Source organism: Vombatus ursinus, unplaced genomic scaffold (genome assembly GCF_900497805.2).
Source record: "Vombatus ursinus unplaced genomic scaffold, bare-nosed wombat genome assembly UNPS02014884.1, whole genome shotgun sequence".
Taxonomy (NCBI): Eukaryota; Metazoa; Chordata; class Mammalia; order Diprotodontia; family Vombatidae; genus Vombatus; species Vombatus ursinus.
In genome coordinates, this window is record NW_020954662.1 from 3561847 (window position 1) to 3580018 (window position 18172).

The following is an 18172-nucleotide window of genomic DNA, read 5'->3' on the forward strand; positions in this document are numbered from 1 at the left end:
TGGGTCTGGGTCTGGGTCTGGGTCTGGGTCTGGGTCTCGTGTGTGCACGTCTGCCTGGTCTCTGTCCATGACAATGAGATGCTCTATGTCTACCTACGTATTTGTGACTGTCTACTGTGTGGTTGTCTGGGTGTCTGGGGGGATCTACCCCTCTGCCTGTGTAGGTGCTGCCCATCCCAGGTGATCCCTGGGGGAGTGTAACTCAAACAGGACGACGGAGGAACGTAACCTTGCTTTCCTTCTCTCCTTCCCTTCCCCAGTGCAGCACAGCCTCTCCATTCCCCCACCCATCCTCCACACAGCCAGCACAGGGATACTCCTAAGACAAAGGCCTCCCCATAGGCACCTCAAGAAGCACCAGCAGCTTCCTGCACCCATCAGGTTAAAATACAAACTACGTGTGCGAACTCGAGCACGCTGAGCACGTCAAGCCTTTACCATCCGGTCCCAACCCACCTCTCCAGCCTTAGGATATGTCACTCCCCTTGCTTTCCCAGTTCTGCCGAAGTCCAACCAGCCTTACCTTGCTGTAACATAAACCTTATCTTCCTTACACCAAATATTCCATCTCCCATTTCAGGGCCTAGCCCCCAAACCTGGAATTCCTTCCTTCCTCAACTCCACCTCTGGGACTTCCTTCAAAGCTGTTCTCTCCATTGAGGCTCTTCCTAATTCCCCCCCAGTAACTAGCATCATATATATATACACACACACACATATACATACCTATAAAATGCATATATCCATATACACATATATATTCACTTTGTATATATCTCATACATATTCATATGTATATACAACACAATATGATATTTCCATTGATAGGAAAGGAAGAAAACAAGCATTTATTAAGTACCTAGCATGTGTCAGGTACTGCGCTAAGCACTTTACAAATATTTTCCGTTGATCGTCATAATAATCCTAGGAGGAAGGCGCTGCTATTATTATTATTCCCATTTTACAGCTGAGGAAACGGAGGCAGACAGAGGTTAAGTGACTTTCCCAGGGTCGCACAGCTAGCGTCTGAGGCTGCATTTAAACCCAGGTCTTCCTGATTCCGGGCCCAGAGCTGCTACCTAGCTGCCTCTGGGTGATAGAAGGGGAACTCCTTGTGGGTACTGGCCAGCACCTACTCCCGTGCCTGGCACACAGTAGGCTCTTAATAAATTCCTGTTGGTGGACTGATTGACCAAACAAAGTAGGATAATGGATTTAAAGCTGAGAAAGGAGCTGTGAGGTCACCATGTCTACCATGGAATGGAGAAGGTTCATACAGATACACTGGATCCTAGCTCCCGGCCTTCAAGTAAAAACAGTATGTTAATAACTGACATTTATAGACTGCTACAGGCAGCTAGGTGGCTCAGTGGATAGAGCTCCAGGCCAGGAATTAGGAAGACCTGAGTTCAAATTTGGCCTCAGACACTTACTAGCTGTGTGACCCTGGGCAAGTCACTTAACCCTGGTCTGCCTCATTTTCCTCATCTGTAAAATGAGCTGGGGAAGGAAAGGGCAAACCACTCCAGTATCTCTGCCAAGAAAACCCCAAATGGGGTCATGAAGAGTCAGACATGACTGAAATGAATGAATAATAATGTATATTGCTGTGAAGCCATATGTCATTGGAAAATACATTATCTCATTTGAATTGAACAAGAGTCCTCTGCTGAGGCAGGCACTACAGCTGTTACTCTACCCACTTTACAGATGAGGAAACTGAAACTTAGCAAAATGAAGCGACTTGCCCATAGTTTGAGAGCAGGTAGGTATCAGAGGTGGGATTTGAACCTACATCTTCTGATTCGGGAATCCAGCTCTTTACCCATTAGGACAAGCCAAAGTGAACCAATCCCTGCCTGGTGCTGACCATGGAGGTGGGACTAAGAGACCCAGAAGTTTCTGCCCAGGTACAGAATCTGTCTGCTAGGAAGGCTGGAGGTTCTACTCCCATCCACCCCAAGAAGGGCCACACCCAAACCTCCTAGATCAAAGAAAATCTAAAGACACAATAGGTTGGGGCAGCTGGGTGATGCAGTGGATAGAGCACAGGCCCTGGAGTCGAGGCCTCAGACATATAACACTCACTAGCCGTATGACCCTGGGCAAGTCACTTAACCCCAATTGCCTCACCAAAAAATAAATAAATAAATAAAGACATAGTAGGTCCCTGATTAAGTGTCCAGCAATTTACAAAGGCAGCATGGTTTAGTGGGAAAAGCACCAAATTTGGAGGCTTCTGGAAAAAGTCAACTCATCTCTCTAGGCCTCGGCTTCCTAATCTGTAAAAACGAAGGGTTTGGATCGGATGGTCTCCAGGGTTCCACTAGTCCGAGATCCTCTTCATCAACATCTGAATTCTCTCCAGTGTGACCCCAGGGCCAGGGGCAATGGAGCTGCTGGGGGGAGGGAGGAGCAGTGCCCAGCACAGAAGACTGGCATTCAGCAGGTGCCCCCCCATACATTCAAATGATCTGCTGGGATTTTGTTCATTTCTTGAACGTCATCCCAACGGGATTTAACATCTCCACATGAGAATAGCAGCTCACATTCATTCATACAGAGCTTCAGGGATGACAAAGCTCTGTCTTCCCAACTTCCCAGGGAGGTGAAGAAGGGATGGGTGCTATTATTCCCACTTCCCAGCTGAGGAAACTGAGGCTCAGAGGGGCTGTGATACGCCCAAGGTCATAGGGCATGGGTTTTTAACATAGACACAAGATGGCGGGAAGTCCGAGAATAGATTTCAGGGAGTCTGTGAACTTGGTGGAGAAATACTATTACATTTTAATAATGAGTGGTTTCTTTTGTAATCTCATGTATTTTACGCATCTAAGTGCATTCTTCTGAGAAGGGGTCGTAGACTTTATCAGACATTACTAAGGAGGTCCATGAGACAAAGAAGATCCCTTGGAGTGGCTGAAAGAACACTGGGATTTGGAGTCAAATGACCAAGGCTTGAATCCCAACTCTGCTCCTTACTAGTAATCTGTGGGACCTTGGGCCAGGCACTGTTCCCTGTCTGTGCCTCAGTTTCCTCCTCTGGAGTTAACGGAGCTCTAAATGCTATGACTTGATACGAGTAAATTTAAGAGCTGGGTTCTGAACTCTGGTCCCTTGGCTCCAAATATGGCACCCTTCCCATGACACCACACTGCCTCTATTGGCAGAGAGCTGCCCGGAGAGAAAGATCCCATTTGTAAGGCTGGCACTTGCATGAGAGGACACTTGCCAATAGGTACCCGCCCTCCCCCCCAAACTCCCAGGCTAGAATCAAAGGCCGGCTCAGGGTCCTACAGTCTGGCTTTCCCCTTTTGTCCCTCTCTCCTAGCAGGCTGATTCTGAGAAAACCAGTTCCACAATAGCCCAAGCATCAATCCATTCATTGGTGGGGAGCCCACCCACCCTTAGCCATCTCATGGCAAGTTCTAACAAGCCCAGAACCCAACCCCAGGCTCCCCAGCTTGTCCAGGCAGGCCTGGGCAAGGAGAGCAAGTCAGTGCAAGGCTATACGGGCCTAGGGCCATGGGCACACAGACACAGACATGCAAAAGTGTGAATCCCCTGTAACCTGGACAGGTACATGCAGTCCTAGGCATGTGCACAATGGATGGAGACTCAGGACACCCAGATCCTAGCCCTGGCTCTGTCACTAACTAGGGCACTCTCTATCTTAGGCAAGTCACTTTCAGGGAGTCAGGAGACCTGGGCTCTGACACTCACATACTGCCTGACCTGAGGCTTCTCTGGTCCTTCCTCTCCCCGTGTGGCCATTTCTATAAAATGCTGGGGCTGAACTAAGATGATCTTGAAATTCCTTCTATCCTTAACATTCCGTCTTCCAAGGGCCCTCCCAGGTCTGACATTCTTTGTTCTAAGGACCCTCCCAGCTGACATTCTCTGTTCTAAGGGATCTCCCAGCTCTGACATCCTATGTTCTAAGGGCCCTCCCAGCTCTGACATCCTGTGTTCTAAGGCCCTCCCAGCTCTGACACTCTGTATTCTAACAGCCCTCCCAGCTCTTACACTCTGTGTTCTAAGGGCCCTCCCAGCTCTGACATCCTGTGTTCTAAGGGCCCTCCCAGATCTGACATTCTATATTTTAAGGTCCCCTCTAGCTCTGACATTCTAATTAATATGTTCTGATATTCTGAAATCCAAGGTCCTTTCCAGCTCTAATAGTCTAAGTTCTAAGGCCCTTCTAGGCTCTGACATTCTATGCTCTAAGGTCCCTCCCAGCTGATTTTGTTTTTAGACTTTACATCATAGTCTACACACACACACACACACACACACACACACACACACACACACACATTCCACTAAATACTCCCTAGTGATAAAGAAAAACATTTAAGCCCAAACATCCAGAACAATGACATCATCTCACAGTGTATAACATATTCTACACTTGTAAACTAATCATATGCTTCATCATTTGTTCTCTGGAAAGATTCACTTTCCCAGTGGTCTCTTAATTGCCAAAGTGCACAGCCCTTTCTCAGTCCTCAGAATTTCCGACGTCTTTGCCATATCTGACACCGCTGTCCACACTCTCTCTTCCCAGATCCTGCCTCCTCCTCCAGTTCTTCTTGCTGAGTTATTCCATCAATTATATAAAGAAATGCCAATGATCTATGTGGATTTCATTGATATTCTACAACTTTGCTGAATTTACTGTTTCAGTTGACTCTTTAGGGTTTTCTAACTAAATCATCCTATCGCCTGCAAAAAGGCATCACTTTGTTTCTATATAAGCCTATGCCTATTCCATCCATTTCTTTTTCTTTTGTTACTGCCCTAGCTAGTATTTCTGGGAGTATGTTAAACAGTAGTGGTTATAATGGGCATGCCTGCTTTAACTCCAGGCCCAGCACTGTATCCACTGCACTACCTGGTTGTCTCCGTATATCCTAAGTATATATTGTTTGTACAGTGTTGTATGCATGCTGACTATTGTAAGCTCCTTGAAAACAGGGACTGTATTTTTTTTAATGGTCTATCAGGGTTAAGTGACTTGCCCAGGCTCACACAGCTAGCAAGAGTCTGAGACTGGATTTGAACTCAGGTCCTCTTAACTCCAGGGACCAGTGCACCACCTAGCTGCCCCAACAGGGACTGTGTTTTTGCCTTTCTTTGTATCTCAGCGCTTGGCACAGTGCCTGGCACACAGCAGGCACTTAATAAATGCTTGTTGACTTGATTTGACTTGATGATCTGTCTGACCATTCCTTCTGCATCTTCCTTGCCAAAGCATTCTCCAGGTCACCGCTCTGGGTGCTCCTCAAAACTCTGTCCTGGACCCTCCTCTGTTTCCATGCTGTCTTTTAATGACATCATCAGCAACCATTGGTTTCTTTCTCATTTCTATGAAGAGGACTACCTTAATGTACGTTTCCAGCCTGAGTCTCTCCCTGAGCCCCGGTCCTACATCACCAACTGTCCACAGGACATTTCATTTGGAATTCCTCTACGCATCTCAAATTCAGCATTTCCACAAAAGAAAAAAAAAATTTTCTTTCCCCCACCAAAGGCACCCCTTCCTTCTAGTCACCCACATTTGCAACATGGCATAATTACCCTTGATTCTTTACCCTCCCTCACCCCATATCAGTTGTCGGACCTTGTCTCTACCTTCATCTCTTGACACACAGCAGGAACACCATATGAGCTTGGCACATAGTAGGAATGGAAAGAATAATTTTGTGCTGAATGAACCAAGTGTGTGAATGGGGCCAGGTTCTGAAGGTCTTTCAATGCCAAACAGAGGAGTCTGTATTTGATTCTAGAGGTAATATGGAGCCAGTGAAGTTTCTTGAGCAGGGGGAATGTCCTGTTTCAGGAACATCACCTTGGCAAATGCTTGGAGGATGGACTGAAGACTGGAGGGCCTACGGATGGGGGCTGGAGGGCAGAAAGGGGTTAGGATCCATTCCTCCATGCCCATGGGAGATGGACTATGGTGTCTGAGGAACAACAGGAAAGTCAGTATGGCTGGACCACAAAGACGTCCAAATTTGCAGTTTCCTCACCTAGAAGGCTAGGTAACCTCTACAGGTCTCTTCTAGCTTGAAAACTAGAATCCTACAGTTCTAAATTGTATAATAATTACTGTTATTATACACATATGTACACAAAGACAAGCACATGGGGACATGCACACACTCTGAAATATACACACTGAATACACATGTTCATTTGATTCTGGCTTATTGACTGGGATCTAAAATTCTAGGCCATGAATGAAGAATAAATGATACCAGTGTGTATATCATTAGATTACTCTGTCCAGCCCCCTTTCCTCCCAACAAGGTCATTCTCATAACAAGCCCCAGATGAGCAGGCTCATTCCTTTCCAAAGGCAGCGGCCCTTCCCCTCTAGCCCCCAGACTCCCCAAGCACCTACCCGCTCACTGATGGCATTATATTTTATGGCCAGCTCATCCCGTTCTGCCCGGCTCTGGGCCAACAGGTCCTCAATTCGGGATAGTTCCTGCTGCAGGATGCGGTTCTCTTCCTGGAGTGTTAGCAAGGATGCCATCTCTGGGGACTGAGAAGCCTCTGGGGTGTGGAAAGTGAGGGAAAGAGACGTCAGCATTGTTGGCTCAGTCCTGAGAAGCTGGGGAAAATCAGACCCCGTCTATGACCTCTTCCCCTCTCAGACATCCAACCCAATGGAAGACGTAGACTCAAGAACGACTGGGTGGGGGAATTCCTCAGATGAGAGGGGAGACAGCCACCAGACAGATAAACAGACCCAGATGGGGTGAGCAGAATAGGTGGATGCTGCCCCTCCCAGGGCCAGGACACAACTGCTTTCTTGGAACTGAAACCCTGCAACACTATATAAAACACCAAGCATATAAGGTTTCCAGCCACAACTACTCCGAATCCCAGCCTTTTGAAGATCTCCAAGTCTCTCGCTGTCCTGGAGTATCTAAGGTGCCCCAATATGCCCAGGGATGGAAGTGCTCCCGCACACCAGGGTTCATACCTGGGTTCTCAGGCTCAGAGAGATTTCGTGTGACGATTTCACGGATGCAAGCAGGCAGGCGGGAGGGCCCCGTGTCCTGGCCTGGATCCTGCACTGTCAGGCCCTTTTCCTCCTCCGAGGTCAGGACGTTGCTTTCTAGCTTCTAAGGAAAGAAAGGCAGAGAAATCTTGAGTATCTGGGGCCAGGGAAGGAAGGGGTTAAGCGAGTCTCACAAAAGTCCTAGGATTTCGTCTTAATACACCACTTCCCAACACAGTAGGCATATCAACAATCAAAGTCCTGAGAAGACTCTAGGATCTCATAAGATGGAGGGAGGCGAGGTGGCCCAGGTCTGGAAAAAATCCATCCAACCCAACAAGCATTTCTTAAACACCTATTGTATGCAAGGCAGTATGCCAGGTGCTAGAGATATGGAAATAAAATACACTCCCTCAAGGAGTTTACATTCTATTCAATCAACAAGCATTTATAAGCACCTGCAATGTGCTGACACTATTGGGGGGACAGGTACAACATATAAACAGTAATACTAACCAAACCACAACAACATTTATATAGTTCTTTTAGTTTACATAGAGATCAAAGAAAGAAAAAAGAGTAGAGGTACTAAAATATTTATAGCACTTTTTTGTGGTGACAAAGAACTGGAAACTTACAAAGTTTTCATTAATTGGGGAATAGTTAAGCAAATTATGGCATATGCAGGTGACATAAGAAATTGCGCTTTAAGAAATGTTGAAGGGAATGGCTTCAGAGAAACCTGAGAAGACCTGTATGAACTGATGCAAAGTGAAGGAAGCAGAACCAGAAGAACCATTTATACAAGGACAACAACCGTGTAAAGATAATCAACTTTGAAAGACTTGAGAATTCTGATGGATGCAACAACCAACCAGGATTCCAGAGGGCTGACGATGAAGAATGCTACCTACCTCCTGACACAGAAGTGATGGGCTAAATATGCACATTGAGACATGGAGTTTTGGATGTGATCAATATGGAAATTTGTATTTCTTGACTAGGCAAACTTTTTCGAAGGGTTTTAGTTTTTTTTCTTCTTTTTTTTTTCAATTGGAGGGGGGTGGGAAAGAGAGAGAGAAAAATAAATGCTTGGCAAATTTTTTTAATCTAATTTTTAAAAGAAAAACAAAAAGCATTTTGCAACTATCACCTCATCTGATTCTCATGACAATCCTATGAGGCAGGTGTATTATTATCCCCATCTATAAGTTAACTGACTTGCCGGACCACATAGCTAACATCAGATGCTAAACTTGAACCCAGGGTCTTTCTGACTCCAAGATTAGTGCATGTGTACACACACACACACACACACACACACACACACACACACTTATATACATATCTACACATCTGATAAACTAAGGCACGGGGATAGCAACTAGGGGCATGTAGAAAGATCTCACGGTCTTGAAAGAAGCTGGGTACACTAAGGTACACAAATGAGGGGGGAAAGCATGCCAGGCATGGAACAGACCATCCACAGGGGTACGAGATGCACCACTGACTTCTGCAAACAGCAAGAGGCCAGTCTGGCTTCTAGAATATGGAGTGTGTGAAGGGAAAGTGAGATGAAGTAGGCCTGGGGAGGGAGGCTGGATTCAGAATGTGAAAGGCTTAAGCACCAAGGAAAAGAGTCTGTATTTTATTCTAGAGGTAATAGGGAGCCAGTGAAAATTCTTAAGCAGGGGAGGAGAGGAAAATGACATGGTCAGACTTATGTTTGCTTTGGGAAGAGTATTTCTGCAGGAGTATATGCAGGATATGTTAGAGATGAGAAAATCTGCAAAAGTAGAGAGTCTAATTTAGGAAGCTGTTGTAATAGTCTAGTGAGAGGGGATGAGGATGGTGGCCCTGGGAGTGGAAAGAAGGGGATGCATGTAAGTCATCAAATATCACCTCCCATTTTTATAATGATTTTCTATAATATAAATATTATTATCTTCATTTAAACAATGAGGAAACTGAGGCTCAGAAGGGATGTGACTCAGCCTGCATCAAAGTGAGTCAATAGCAGAGCTCCAGATCCTCAAACTTCAAATTCAAGGCTAGAGCTTTCTGCCACACCCACACTCCCAGGAATAGCAGGAAAGGGACCTCTCAAGGTGTTCTCATCCTTCTCTCCAGCACCAGGAAGATCATGTCTGGGAACAGGGTCTTTCCACATCAGAGAAACTCCTAAGGAGTCACAGTCAGGATGGGATCACCCAAGTTGTGTTTTAGGCAAGATGGGGTGGGAGGGGGGAGCAGGGACCCTCCGCCCTAGCAGCTGGATCAGCTCTCAGCAGGAGCTTCACTACCCAAACCTTCCCTTCCCTTCCCAAAGCTCAGCTTCTGTCCCTGAGAATCCCACACAGCAAAATACCCAGGTCCTACAGCCCATGGCATGTCAGCCAGGCTCAAGAGCACAGGGATCTAGACTGGTTTTGGTGGGGAAAGGAATAAGGAGGAAACTGAGGCCTGAGCCCAACAATAAAAGGTTGGAGGAGATGGACGACCAAGATCTTCTGCCCCACGGTTCACTCTCAGGGAAAACATTTCCCTCCCCAAAGTTACCCTTTATCATGAACAGGGGCCATGTATTCCCTTAGGATCACTGGATTTAGAGGTGGGAAGGGCCTTGAAGGTCACCCAGTAAGTATTTAATGCTTTTTCATTCATTCATTCATTCATTCATTCATTCATTCATTCATTCATGTAGTCGAGCTCCTTCATTTTACAGATAGCAAAACTGAGCTGGGAAGTGACTTCCCAACAGTCCTAAAGAGCAATGTAGCTGAGTGGGTAGAACACTGGACTTGGAAGTTAGAAAGCCCTGGGTTCAAATCTTACTTCTGACGCCCATTGGCTTGTAACTATAAGCAAATCAACCTTTCTGAGCAGGGATTTCCTCCTTTATAAAACATGCATAACAACCTGTAGTGCCCCCCATCACAGAATTGTGATGAAACTCAAATAAGGAGTTAAATATTTCAAATAAGATAACACAGGCCAAGCATTCTCAAGATATCATGTTATGATTATTGAGTCAGTTATTATTTTATCACAGATGTCAGATATTCTTACTGAAAGGGTATGGTTATAAGGGTTAGAGAGCCTGCTTCAGAGCCAGGGAAATCGAGGTTCGAGCCCCACCTCTGACGTACCCTTGCTATGCTACCCTGGGCAAATCAATTTCTCAGTGCACCAAAGGACTGTCTAAACCCGTAAGATAAAGAGCAGGTGCCTTACTGAACTGGTAGAGGGAGTTTCCTTTCCCATCGTGCCTTACACTGATGAAATCATAGGTCTGGTTAAAAAAATTCTCATTAGCAGGAGCAGCAGTGGTAAGTGGGAGAGCCAGGAACCAACAACTCATTCTGAGGCTTGTGGGTCCTTCTCTTGAATTTCTCTACTCCCCGGGGCACAATCCTAGCTGGAGCCCTCATCCCCTCTCACCTGGGCTATTAAAATAATGTGGGAAGGACCCCTCCTGCCCCCAGCTTTCCTCCCCCCCCCCACAACCAGGAGCCATCCTTGATCCATACCCCTTACTCACCCACTCTGGGCAGTCCTGTGACCCCTGATCTTTACCCTGGTCATTCAGACCCACCTGAATAACTGTCTCCAACTTCGGTTCAGCCACCGGTGGCCCCTCATCCCTGGAGCTCATGGGGAGAGGCAGTGGGACCCCAGCAGTGCCCAGCAGCCAATCCTCCCTACCTCCTCTTCCCGGGCAAAGCACTGGGTATAGAGTGCCGGGCACAGAGAGCTGCCCTCCTCCCTATTCAGGAGATAGTGACAGCTGCCCCTGCCCCTGCTGGCCTCAGCAGAGACTCTGGGCCAATCCAGATTATAATTAAATCTCTGACTGACGGTTCTCCCCCCTCCATGTGACCAGGGAAGGCGGGAGAGGGGGAGGGACCCCAGAATGCCAAGTTCTCCTTCATCCCCCCCACCTTCTTCTAGGTCCCTTCATTCATCCTGCTGCAAGATTTCTGGGTCCTAGAGTCCTCCATGTGGCATCGAAGGGTTTTTTCACTATTAGAAAGGACCTTAGAAATAATCCAGTCTGAGGTTTTAAACCTTTTTTGTGTCATGGACCCCTCTGGCAGGCAGGGAGGCCTCTGGGCCCCTCCTCAGAAGCATGTCTTTACATGCTTGAAGATTACAAAAGAAATCAATCATATTGGGGGGAAAAGAGGCAATTTTTTCATTCAGCATTCTTTTCATTATGCCAACAGGGAAAAAGGCCAGAGGGCCCCCCACCCCAGTGTTCAGAGCCTCCTCCCACCCCCACTACTGCCTCCACCCTCCACAGTCTTCCAATCCTGGCCTGCCACTAACTGAGCATGCCCTAGGGCAAATCAATGACCCGCTATGGACATCAGCTTCATCACCTATACATTGAGGGATGTGGATTACAGTAAGGCTAAGGTACCTCCCAAGTGGGATGGCAGCATGGGCCCTGAGCAGGCAGGTGGGGGCTAAGCTCTGTACTCACCAGCTATCCTTGGCTCCAGCCCAGCCCGGCTCAATCAAATGGATCAATCATTTACCAGCATTTAAGTGCCTACTATGCGCCAGGGGAGCTAGGTGGCGCCACAGTGAATGGAGTGCTGGGCCGGGAGTCAGGAAGACTAGCTGTGTGACCCTGGGCAAGTCATCTTACCCTGTTTGCCTCAGCTTCCTGATCTGTAAAATAAGTTGGAGAAGGAAACAACAAACCACTTTTGAGTGGTTCCTTTGCCAAGAAAACCTAGGTCTCCAAAAGTTATGAAGAGAATGAAACAACTGAATAACAACATTGTGCCAAGCGTTGTTTGAAGGCTAGTGATACAAAGCCAAATAAAAAGTCCCTGCCCTCAAGGAGCTCCCAGTCTAACGGGGAAGACAACGACAAACAACTACGTGCATACAAGACACACGCGGTGACTTTAGAGAGTAAGGCTCGCCTCCTGTCTCCTCACCTCCTCCACTCCACCAATGAATTCTTCTTCAGCCTTTATGGCTTAATTTAAATGGTCTTTTCTTGATATTAGAGCCAGCTAAGTGCTGAGGTGGGCCTGGAAGTCAGGAAGACCTGAGTTCAAATCCAGCCTCAAACACTAGCTTTGTGACCCTGAGCAAGTCACTTAACTCTGCCTTGGTTTCCCCATCTGTAACATTGGGATGATAATAGCATCTGCCTCTCAGGAAGCTGTGAGGATCCAACAAGATAATAATTGTAAAGCACTTAGTCCAGTGCCTGTCACATAGTAAACACTATATAAATGTTAGTGGTTGCAGTTTTCAGGTGAGAAATTAAAGCCATCTATAGTCATATGAAAAAATGCTCTAAATCACTACTGATTAGAGAAATGCAAATCAAAACAACTCTGAGGTACCACATCACACCTATCAGATTGGCCCACGTGACAAAACAAGAAAATGATAAATGTTGGAGAAGATATGGGAAAATTGGAACACTAATGCATTGTTGGTGGAGTTCTGAAATGATCCAACCATTTTGGAGAGCAATGTGGAACTATACCCAAAGGGCTATAAAAATGTGCAGACCCTTTGATCCAGCAATACCACTTCTAGGGCTGTATCACAAAGATCATAAAAATGGGAAAAGAACCCATATGTATAAAAATATTTATAGCAGCTCTTTCTGTGATGACAAAGAATTGAAAATTGAGGGGATACCCATCAACTGGGGAATGGCTGAACAAGTTGTGGTATATGAATGTAATGGAATACTATTGTGCTGTAAGAAATGATGAGCAAGCAGACTTCAGAAAAACCTGGAAAGACTTGTATGGTCTGATGCTCAGTGAAATGAGCAGAACCAAGAGAACATTGTACACAGTAACAGCCATGTTGTGCGATGACTAACTTTGATAGACTTAGCTCTTCTCAGCAATGCAAGGATCTAAGACATCTCCAAAGGCCTCATGATGGAAAATGCTATCCACATCCAAAGAAAGAACTATGGAGTTTGAATGCAGATCGAAGCATACTATTTGCTCTTTTTTTTCTTCTGTTTTGTTTCTTCTTTCTTGTGGTTCCTTCTATTGGTTCTAATTCTTCCTTACAACATGACTAATGTGAAAATATGTTTAGTAGGAATGTATATATAGAGCCTATATAAGACTGGTCGCCGTCTTGGGGAGGGAGGTGGGGAGGGAGGGGGAAAAAAATTCAAAACTCCAAAGCTTATGGAAGTGATTGTTGATAAATCAAAATAAATTAATAAAAAAGAAAACTAAAAATAAATTAATTAAAAATAGTAACAAAACAAGTAAATAAATGTTAGCTGTTATTATTGATACACTTTGTTCAGCAAGTCTCATTACTGTGTATTAGTTATCGAAGGCCCGTCTTATCCCCATTCGAGGCTGTAAGTTCCATGAGAACAGGAGCTGTTTTATTTAAATTGCTTCTTCTCAGCACAGAGCACAGCGCTCTGCAAACACTAAGCACATAATAAATGTTTGCTGCTCTTGAATGTACAATTAAAATAGTAGTAATAATAATTACTATACCTTTCAGAGTTATACAAAGAAAAGGGTTGCTGGCCTGGAAGAGAGGAGTCCTGTTTCCTCCTCTGTAAGAGATGAGGGGGTAGAAGGTTGAACTAGATGATTTCTGAGGTCCTTCCAAGCTCTAATATTAGATAATCACTTTGAGGTCAACCCTGAGGCAGAGAAATTTTCACGAGGAAAGGAAGCTGGGCAGGAAGGAGTGGTGGGCACCCAGATCTGTGCCCAGAAAGAATCTGAGCAGAAATCAGGAAGTGATGAGAAAGTCATCACTTGGATTTGAAGCCAAAGGACCTGGGTTTAAATTCCCTCTCTGCTAATTACTTGCCGCATGACCTTGTGCACTTCATTTCCCCACTCCTGGCCTCAGTTTCCTCATCTGATAATACTATTTTTTTTTAAATTTTGGTCTAGACATGTGATTTCATGGACATGGGGAAGGACCAGTGTACAAACTCCCTCTCCCCAAATCAGAAACTAATGTGTAATTTGTAGCTTTAGTACCTGGAGCACTAAAAGATTAAGCCAGTCATTAAACCAAATCCACAGTCACACGGCCAATACATCGCTGGGGCAGAACTTGAACCCAGAGCTCCTTAACCCTATTACAAGTTTCTCAGAACAATAATAGTTACATTTGTACAACTCAGGGCTGGAGAATACTTTCCATACATTATATTGCTAGATGCTTACAAGAAACCTGTGAGGTGGGTGTGATTATTATCCCCATTTTACAGATGGGGAAACTATGCCAAGTTAGTTGTTTGAGGTATGACTCAAACCATTTTTCTATCCACTATCAGAGAGATCAAAACCCGACTTGAGAGACATCCAGGACTCAGTCAAAAATCTTCCACAAATAGCCCACAAAATAAAGAATCATCTGGTACCTCGGTTCGGTAACCTGCCTCCAGCCAGCCGATCGTAGCTTTGTTTCCATTTGGCACGATATCTAAGTGAAAGGCAAGAAGGGCCAGGACAGGCAGTGGTGGGGGCTGGTTCCCCCAGAGAGACAAGAGGAAGTTGGCCAGGATCCCTTATTCTCAGCACCGGGCTCTGGGCAGAGCCAAGGCTCAGCACTGCCGGATTCTGCCGCTGCAGCTGACTGAGCCGCTCCGGGCTGGGTGTGTATTCGGCTGAGCCAAGTCAACAGGCCTGTGTTAACCCCTGATGAATATTCAGGTGTGTGAGGGGAGAAGGGGGATGTTAATCCACCGAATAAACAGATTGTGGCAGATGAGGGGAGAGGAGAGCTCTTTGGGTAGAGGCCAAATGGCCTCCGTGAATTGTGTGAGAGGCATTTGGGGCAACTTCTTCCTTTGGCTCTGAAACCTTTTACCATCTTATCCCCCCCCACCAACCCAAACCAAATCCAAAAAGCAGAATGGACAAAATGCTGGACTTGGGAGGTACAAATCTCAGGCAGCTGGGTAGAACAGTGGCTACAGTGCCAAGCATGGAGTCAGAAAGACCCGAGTTCAAATGTGACTTCACCACCTATACTAGCTGTGTGACCCTGGGCAAGTCATTTAACCTTTGTCTGCCTTTGTTTTCTCCTCTGTAAAATGGGAATAATGACAGTACCTACCTCCTAGGGTTGCTGTGCATATCAAATTTAATAATTGGCAAACCTGAAGGCGTTATATAGAATATTATTATTGAATCCTGGATCTGGCCATTCTTAGCTCTGAGCCTTGTCCATAAATTGGGGATAATAATACTGTAACCACAGGACTGCGGTGAAGAAAGCCCTCTTTAAAGCCCAATATAAATGTGAACTGTTATGCTGCTCTAGGCTGACTGCCAACTAATCTCTGGTATAACATCACTTGACAATTCAAAGACAATTCCATTTACAGGCATTTATTAAGTGCCTACTCCGCGTGTGTGTGTGCGCGCGCGTAAGGCAATGAAGATACAAAGGGGAAAAAAAATTCCTCCCTCAAGGAGCTTACCCTCTACGGGGAGATACAATACTGAAAGAAAACAATGCCATATAATTTGGAGGCTGAGAGTGATGACAAAAGACTAGAGAAGCCAGCAGCTAGGATGCTGGGATGCAGACGTGAAGAGGCTGTGTCTTCCAAGCTTAGGAGATGGAATACACACAAAATGATGAAGGCACACAAAATAGGGCATTTAGCCAGATTCAGTATGTCAAGGGGAGTAAGGTAAAATATGCCTCTAAAAGGAGACTGAAGCCCAACTGTGAAGACCTTTAAACTGCGAGCTGAGGAGTTTGCACTTTTTCCTAAAGACAACAGGGAGCCACTGAAAGTCTTGAGCAGGTCACTGGCATGGTCAGACCTGCGCTTTTGCAAGACTGTATTTGCTGGCTGGGAGATGGGGTGGGGTGGGGAAAGGAATGGATTGAAGTTCATTAATAAGCATTATATGCTACTATTGCATACTCCATAGATTTAGAACTGGAAGGGGGAACCTCAGAAGGTACTAGTTCAACCCCTTCATTTTATAGATGAGGCATCTGAAGCCCAGAGAGGTCAAGGGACTTGCCCAAGGTAAAACAGGCAATGGGGCAGAGCCACTTTGGAAACCACTTCCTCTGATTCCCTATGTGGCAGTCTCCCATTTACTGCAATGCCTCCCTCTAATAATAATGATTTCATATGTTTATAATGCTTTAAGTTTTCCAAAGTTCTTTCCTTATGACCCTGTGGTCAAACACGACCCCTGGTTCTCCTTGTGGGGAGATCAGGAATCAGTATCCATAATTTACAGATGTAAAAAACAAAACTGAGGGAGTTTAGCTCATAAATTCACAAGCTAGAGTCAGAATTTGAACCCAGGGTTCCCAAACCCTTCTGTTATACCAGGCTGCCTCCCTTAAGGCACTGTCTTTCCCTTTTATTTGCCTTTGTATTCCCAGTGCTTAGCACGGTGCCTGGCACACAGTAGGCACTTAATAAATGCTTGCTGACTTGACTTTTTTGCACTCCCTGCAAAATGAGGAGGCTGAAAGTTGAAGGCCTACTTGGTCTTCTAACCCTAGATCTCCGATCCCTCTGGTGCCTGTTTAAAGAGGGCTTTCTACCCTCACAATCTGGAGCCAGTCTTTTTTTTTTCCCCCCGGCCTTGTATTTCTATTTTTCTAGCCATCTGTAAAGTGAATGGCTTGTACGTGGCTCTCCTTCACCGTTGCCCATACCCGGCCTCTCCCCCTCTCTGGGCCTTCCCCCCGATTGCTCCCCCCCCCCCCCCCCCCCCCCCGCCTCCTCCTCTTTCCCTCCTGGCACTTTCTTCCAGGCTTGGTTCAAACACGACCCCTCCTTCGTATGTTGCTAGTGCTCTTCCTTCCAGGAAATTACATTGTGTATGTTTCGCATTTAGTTAGCGGTACAGTTCTCGTTATACCACTGGAGGGAATTCCCGGATCTATGGAATCACATCTACTGGAGAGAAGCTGCGGACTTCTTGTCTCCCTCCAATGGGGTGTAAGCTGCCCGAGGGCAGGAGTCGTTTCATTGTTTTGTCCTTGGGGTGTTTAATAAATGCTTGCTGGATAAAAGATAGAAAGGGGATGACTGTCTAATGGCGGGATTTCTGGTCCCACCCTCGCCTGTTGGGGAAAAAGGGGCCCTTGAGGGTCCCAGAGGCCTGTCCAGGGCCCCTGGCTCCCCCGGGCAGCGGAGAGCCGGCGGCGCTGGCCTCTGGGGCCTCCTGCGCCCTCTTCCTCGGCCCCGGCCCCGGCAGGAATCTTGCCCAGGTCGGTGGCTTCTACCCAGAGCTGCCACTGCTCGGGGTGGGCACGCCGGTGCTTGTGCCCTCGGTGCCGGCCCTCCCCCCACCATCTCAGACACCGTCAGGCCACGGTCCCCAGAGGCGAGATGGACCGAGGGGCTGGAGGACCAGCTGAGCCTGGCCAGGGGGCCCCGCGGGTCCATCCAGCCCGAGCTGGAGGCGGGCACCTCCCACCGGGCTGGGGCGGGGCCCGGAGCTAGCAGGGCAGCATCCACCCCCCCCAGGTCCCCCCCCCACTGCCTCCACGGTCCAGTTCCTCCCTCCCCCGCCACCCCGCAGCTTCCTCCCCTGCGCCCCGAACGCGCGCGGGCCAGCCCAGGGCTGGGAAGAAGGGGATCCCCCGCCCTTCCGCCAAGGCACGCACGCCGTGGCCGGCTGGGGCGAGCCCGGCCGCCGCATCCCCCCCCGCACCCACCGCCGCCCGGGCTCCCGCCCTCCGCAGCCATCCCGGCCATGCTCGGCCCTCCTACCTCCGGCCCTGCTGCCCGCGCGGCCGACCGAGGCCCGGGGCGGGGCTGCGGCGCGCCACAGCCGCCGGGGAAGGGGCGGGGGGCGTCCTGGGGGTGGGGAGTGGGAGGAGCTGGCCTCCGGAACCGCCCCAAGTGTCCCGAGACCTGGGGCGCAGAGGCGCGAGATACCGCCGCAGCCACAGCCGCCGTAGGCTCACACGTCACGACCCCCACCCCGATAACACATACCCCTTAATCCCAGAAAAGCCGAGAAGGCCCACCCAGCCCAGATGCAGGGGGATGGACCCCGCGACACTGATGTTACCCCCCCCCCTCCGGCGTTAAAGGAGAGCTGACTTTGGTGTCAGAGATCTGGGTTCAAATCCTGTGTGACCTTGGAAAAGTTCCCCTCTCAGGGTTGAACCATATTGGCCTCTTATAAG

General features: G+C 47.5%; 1 protein-coding gene across 5 annotated transcripts in view; it reads right to left on the reverse strand.

The window, feature by feature from the left end:
* The window catches only part of CROCC (ciliary rootlet coiled-coil, rootletin), a 79584-nt gene extending 61808 nt beyond the window's left edge, over nt 1-17776 (reverse strand). For 3 of the 5 annotated variants that reach the window (XM_027842760.1, XM_027842757.1, XM_027842756.1), the window contains exons 1-3: nt 10608-10806; nt 6995-7136; nt 6407-6561 (exon numbers count right to left, since the gene is read on the reverse strand). In XM_027842760.1, the coding sequence (XP_027698561.1) occupies nt 6407-6561; nt 6995-7136; nt 10608-10667 (357 nt within the window). In that variant the 5' untranslated portion in view covers nt 10668-10806. Of the gene's footprint in view, nt 1-6406; nt 6562-6994; nt 7137-10607; nt 10807-11498; nt 11579-17750 lie in introns of those variants that run through there. The other 2 variants (XM_027842758.1, XM_027842759.1) reach the window with 2 other exon arrangements.
* Nucleotides 17777-18172: the final 396 nt, after the last annotated feature.